At 19.3% G+C, this 1,444-nt stretch overlaps 1 protein-coding gene across 1 annotated transcript in view; it reads left to right on the top strand.

The window, feature by feature from the left end:
* LOC102675067 (formin-1-like) overlaps positions 1–1,213 on the top strand; it is a 3,311-nt gene extending 2,098 nt beyond the window's left edge. Inside the window, exons 4-6 of the mRNA XM_031513964.1 lie at positions 2–194; positions 459–603; positions 1,200–1,213. Of these exons, the coding sequence (XP_031369824.1) occupies positions 2–194; positions 459–603; positions 1,200–1,213 (352 nt within the window). The remainder of the gene's footprint in view (position 1; positions 195–458; positions 604–1,199) is intronic.
* Positions 1,214–1,444: the final 231 nt, after the last annotated feature.

Below are 1,444 nucleotides of genomic sequence, written 5' to 3'. Positions count from 1 at the left end.
CTCCTCCACCTCCTCCACCTCCTCTACTTCCACCTCTGCCATCACCTCCATTACCACTACTACCTCCACCATTACCACCATTACCACCTCTGCCTCTACCAGTATGTCCTTCACAAACATGTTATCCTTATAGTTTTATGTATGGTCAAAGCAATTTTGGATGTCAATATTGGAATTTATATCCTTGCATTCAAGTAAGTCTAATTAAAATATTTTTATGATAATTTAATATATATATATGGATTTCATTATTAAAAAATTGATAAAAAATTTATTTCATTATTATAATACAAAATATTATATTTGTTATAAATGAGATTTTTATTCCTAGAAATTTTAATAATTTATCTTATTTAATAATTTATCTTGTGAATTGATATCAATGTTAAATAAATTATTTACTTGTTTTAAAAAAAAAAACTTATATTTTTTTTTGTAATTTCTTTCATTTGTTATAGACTTGGACAAATCCAGCTGGACCAATTGATTGTTCCGGTTGTGGTTATAATTATACTTATAATTCTAAGTGTCATGTTTATTGCTATTATACAACATATAATATAATCCAATCTTCAAAGTGTAAAAGTTCATATTGCGTAGATGGTAAGTTGATTAAATAATATAAATTATAATATGATTAATTTTGATAATAATGCGAAATTTATTTTGTACAGTAATTTATGAAAATATTTTAAACATGCATTAAACTAATTTTTCCAATAAAAAGAAAATTTTTCAATATAAGAAAAGAAGAAAAATTTAGGAAATAATAAAATAAACTTAATAAAAAAAATAAAAAAATTAATATACTTACATTCTTTATATTTTAAACAATTACATTTTTGATTGCTGTGAATTATTATGTTCGCGTTAAATTACTTAATATGCTTTTACTATGTCCAAGTACTAGATGTTAATTAACAGATTTATGCTAATTTACATTGAAAATTATGATAATATTGATTATTTTATTTTTTTATTTACATTATATTAATATTCATTTAATTTAAAAAATATATATGATATATACGGCTATTTTTAGATATAATTAAGAGAAAATATTTAAAAATAGTAATTATTATATATCAAATATAATCATCATTTAGTTATTAAATAATATGAAAGCAGAAAATTTATATATTTTTGCATGATACAATTAATGTTAAAATTGTTTATATAATAAATATTTTTATTTTCAGGTACTTATGGATAATGAATATCACAGAAATAATACAGAAATAAACATTTTATACAAAAGTAAGGATTATCTTAGATAAAATAAAAATATTAGATCCAAAATATATTATCATTAATTAATTATTATTAATTGATTTCTGTGTTACAATTATCATTAGAAAATTATTATATATTATAAAAATTATATAATTAAATTTATAAAAAAAATATCTCTGTACAATAATAAAATTGTATTAAATTAAATTTG

Source organism: Apis dorsata, unplaced genomic scaffold (genome assembly GCF_000469605.1).
Source record: "Apis dorsata unplaced genomic scaffold, Apis dorsata 1.3 scaffold_813, whole genome shotgun sequence".
NCBI lineage: Eukaryota > Metazoa > Arthropoda > Insecta > Hymenoptera > Apidae > Apis > Apis dorsata.
This window is presented reverse-complemented; position numbering and strand designations above follow the sequence as displayed.